Source organism: Mastacembelus armatus, chromosome 22, assembly GCF_900324485.2.
Source record: "Mastacembelus armatus chromosome 22, fMasArm1.2, whole genome shotgun sequence".
Classification (NCBI taxonomy): domain Eukaryota; kingdom Metazoa; phylum Chordata; class Actinopteri; order Synbranchiformes; family Mastacembelidae; genus Mastacembelus; species Mastacembelus armatus.
The window spans coordinates 7,848,673-7,852,084 of NC_046654.1; the positions used below are offsets into that span (position 1 = coordinate 7,848,673).

At 39.4% G+C, this 3,412-nt stretch overlaps 1 protein-coding gene across 1 annotated transcript; it reads left to right on the forward strand.

Annotated features, from left to right (window-relative positions):
- The first annotated feature begins 299 nt into the window (after positions 1–299).
- Positions 300–2,003, forward strand: LOC113129490 (uncharacterized). The gene is made up of 5 exons (XM_026305517.1): positions 300–483; positions 756–811; positions 938–1,012; positions 1,386–1,472; positions 1,545–2,003. The coding sequence occupies exons 1-5, from the start codon at positions 450–452 to the stop codon at positions 2,001–2,003; spliced, it is 711 nt and encodes a 236-aa protein (XP_026161302.1). The 5' UTR covers positions 300–449.
- Positions 2,004–3,412: the final 1,409 nt, after the last annotated feature.

The window sequence follows — 3,412 nt, forward strand, 5'->3', positions numbered from 1 at the left end:
AATTTTCATTGGGTTGTTTTGTTGCTTCACCATACGCATATTATTTTGAAGTCCAATACAGTGTTCTCAGCTTTTACAGCTTTTAAAACTCTATAACAAAACTTTAGGTAAGATTTAAAGCTCATTTAAACGGCAGAATCTGTTATTTTGGAGAAACTAGCATATCATCAAGAAGCGCGATCATTAAGTCTTATTTTGAAAATCATTCTGTCACCGGACGTATTATTTTATTAGACCCTTGAAATTAGGAAACTCAGCGGCGCTTTGGAGCTCGTGTCAGTGTCGTGTGGTCAGCTGACTGCTCACCTGTGACCATCCAAGACACCTGGCACACTGCTGGTTAAGGACTGGGAGTTTTCCTGATTCCAATACAGCGACATTATCTCAGTATTTCACTTTTTTGTTGTGCAAAAAAAAAAAAAAAAGTTGGTCGCGCCAAATGAAATGACATGGCGTGCAGGAGACGACAACGCTCACTTACAGGTAGATATGAGCTTCTTCTAAAGTGTTCCCATGGCACGTTCAATTTTACACCAGGGGGGTGGGAAAATTGATGTATCTTCACCTTGATTTCTTTTTCCTGGACGTGATATTGTGCTGCTGATTGATTTTCACCTAAAGTTTGGCTCACTATGTTGCAGGTAATATTTTGCAACAAAGAAAACCTTAAGAAAATTATCTTGGTGTTGTTTTTATGTAGCCTATTTTCAGTAGATTTTCAGTAGATTCATAAGTTATTTTTTTTCTCAATTTAGATCATAGTGACAGACATGTACCCAACAACATGGACCAACTTGCTTTCAAATACATGGTAACGTTATGATTTCTTCACCATACTCTGATGACTGGTCTGTTTATCAGTTTGAACATTGTTGATCAATGCATTAAAGCTTTGGGTCTGTGAATATGGACTGGAGTGACCTCTGTTTTCTATCAGGAGATGTGTAAAGTGGAGTCCAGCACCGACTCTGATTCAGAAATCAGTCCAAGATGGTCAGACACCAGCACTATGGTATTGCTCTTGTTCTGAGTGTGAACATTGCACACAATGACACAATAAGCATAAATGGATAGGTAGCAATGTAAACTTATATAGTATACATACATAAATGACTTAGAAAGAGGTCAAGCCCATTCCTATACCTAGGATGTTTTCCACTGGATGTTCCCAGAAATTTTGTTTTAAACGAGGATGAAATTTAATTTCTTCTCTAAAAACTGACCTTATATCATCATCGCCTTGATTCCACCAGTGATTTCTCGCATACATGCTCAGCTTTCGACATCCACAGTCTTTTGTGATCTTAGTAACTTCATTTAGCTTTTTAATTAAGAATGGATTGCTCTTGTCAGTGTAATGCAATGCTGATTTCCTTGTTGAGCAGGGATGTGTGAGCAGTGCACCAGAGAGTGTGATGTTACGTCAGACGCTGCCATTGAAGCCAGCAGCCAAGCACGGTTGTTACTCTTTGGTAAGCATTCTCCTTTCACTCATTTATCTAATTACTGCTGATCTGTGAATGCACATGTGCTTATTTCTGCAGTTTCTGGACCCATATGATGGGAGCTCTGAGGATTCTGATGGTTCGAGCATCAATGTCGGTGTGGCCAGGCGAACAAGGCAACAAGGAAAAGGAGGTGGGGGATGTTGGTTCTCTGGCCGGAGCAGGAGATACATCCTTCATCACCCTGCTTCTGTGACGTTCAGGGAAGTGATTAAAAATGGAATAAAAGATCCTGTACCAGAGCAGCAACATCTATTGGATGTCCAGATGAAATGTGGGAAGGACTATGAGCTACGGCCTTGTGACCTTGACACTGACAAAGATGGTTGTAGTGATCTTATAGTTGAAACACCAAATGATTCAACAATGCACACCCAACCCATGGATGTCGAGTTGCAGCTTGATGATTCTGGTTTGCACACTACAAGATCCTCCCCATCTCGCACATCTGCACCACTCACCCCAGTGGGGGGGGGGGTCGCCCCAGATGCTGGGTAGCTCCTCTGAGAGATCCCCCAGCCCAAGTAACCTGAGATCTCTTTACAAGAGAAAGCTGGCTCTCCCTGGAACAGAAGTGGTGGAGTTAGGGCAAAGAAAGAGGCAGTGTGTTGTCAACATGGACTGATAGACTGAAGTGCTGCAGTCATCCAGTGCTTTATCATTTAAGGTGGAATAAAGATGTACTGTGAATGGTTACTTTGAAATGCACTTTAATTTATATATGGAAATGTTTGTATAACAGCATCATTTATTTTACTACCTCCATCAGTGCCACATTGTGCTAACCCCCTTTTTGAGTAGTTATGATTTATGATGGGAGTTACCATGGTAACCTGCTTTAACCACAGGTTTTTCATATGATCAAAACTTAGTAAAATTGTACTTGATAAAAATGAAACTAAATGAGGGTAAAATTTTCTGTAAGTGTTCACCTTTGTGTTTCTATGTAACCTTGGCTTTATGTTTGAAGGTGTTTTGCTGGAAAATAAATATTAAAAATCACAGTTCTCAGACTGCAGTGATATGAGTTTTCTAACATAGGTAAAAAGACTAAAATTATCCTGGAAGTTAGTCCATGTATTTTAACACTAGGAATAGTGATAAAATATGCAACTAAATTCATTTTATTCAGTGTTAGAAAACAAACCATATGCTCCAAAGTTCTGTGTTTGCTCCAGCCAAGAAACCAAATCTCTTCGTACATACTCACCAATATTGTGAAACTTTATGTATCTTTAATAACAGCTTGCAGAGTTTTTAAACCTGTATTTATTCAGGTTAGTTTCACTGAGAGCAACACCCTGATCACATTCACACCTGGAAGCTGCCCAGTACAACCACAGTCAGACTGGCTAGCTATAGAACAACTGAGAGGTGATGCCCCACCCAGATTTAATCTGCTCATGTAGACTGAACTCCCCATTTTCTAAACATTAGCTTGTTTGTCTAACACTTATGTGCCATAATCTTGTGACATGTCCTATACTTTTGTTGTTGTTCTACTTCAGCAAAAATACAAATTTCTCTAACCAGCAGATGACAGTAATACACTGAAACTAACTGCAAAGCCTCCAGGATCATTACATGAGGTTTAGACACTCAAAATGTATGATCATTATAAAGACCAGTGTCAGGAGGGATCTGTTCTGGCAACTTCAGAAGAGTGGGATTCTCCACTGAAGTGTCTAAAAACAGTAACAGGAGAGATGTCACAAAAATCTTTTTGACATATTTCAATGATCAGTGTTTCCTGCTCTTCATGTCAAAAGCAGCTATTACATTTTCATTTTTATCTTGTAACTACAATTTCAATTGACTGAAGTTTGTCCTAAGCAAGGTAGGTCACAACTAATATACCGATGACTTACAACTGCACATTTCACAAGGACAGAGACACCACGCTGAGA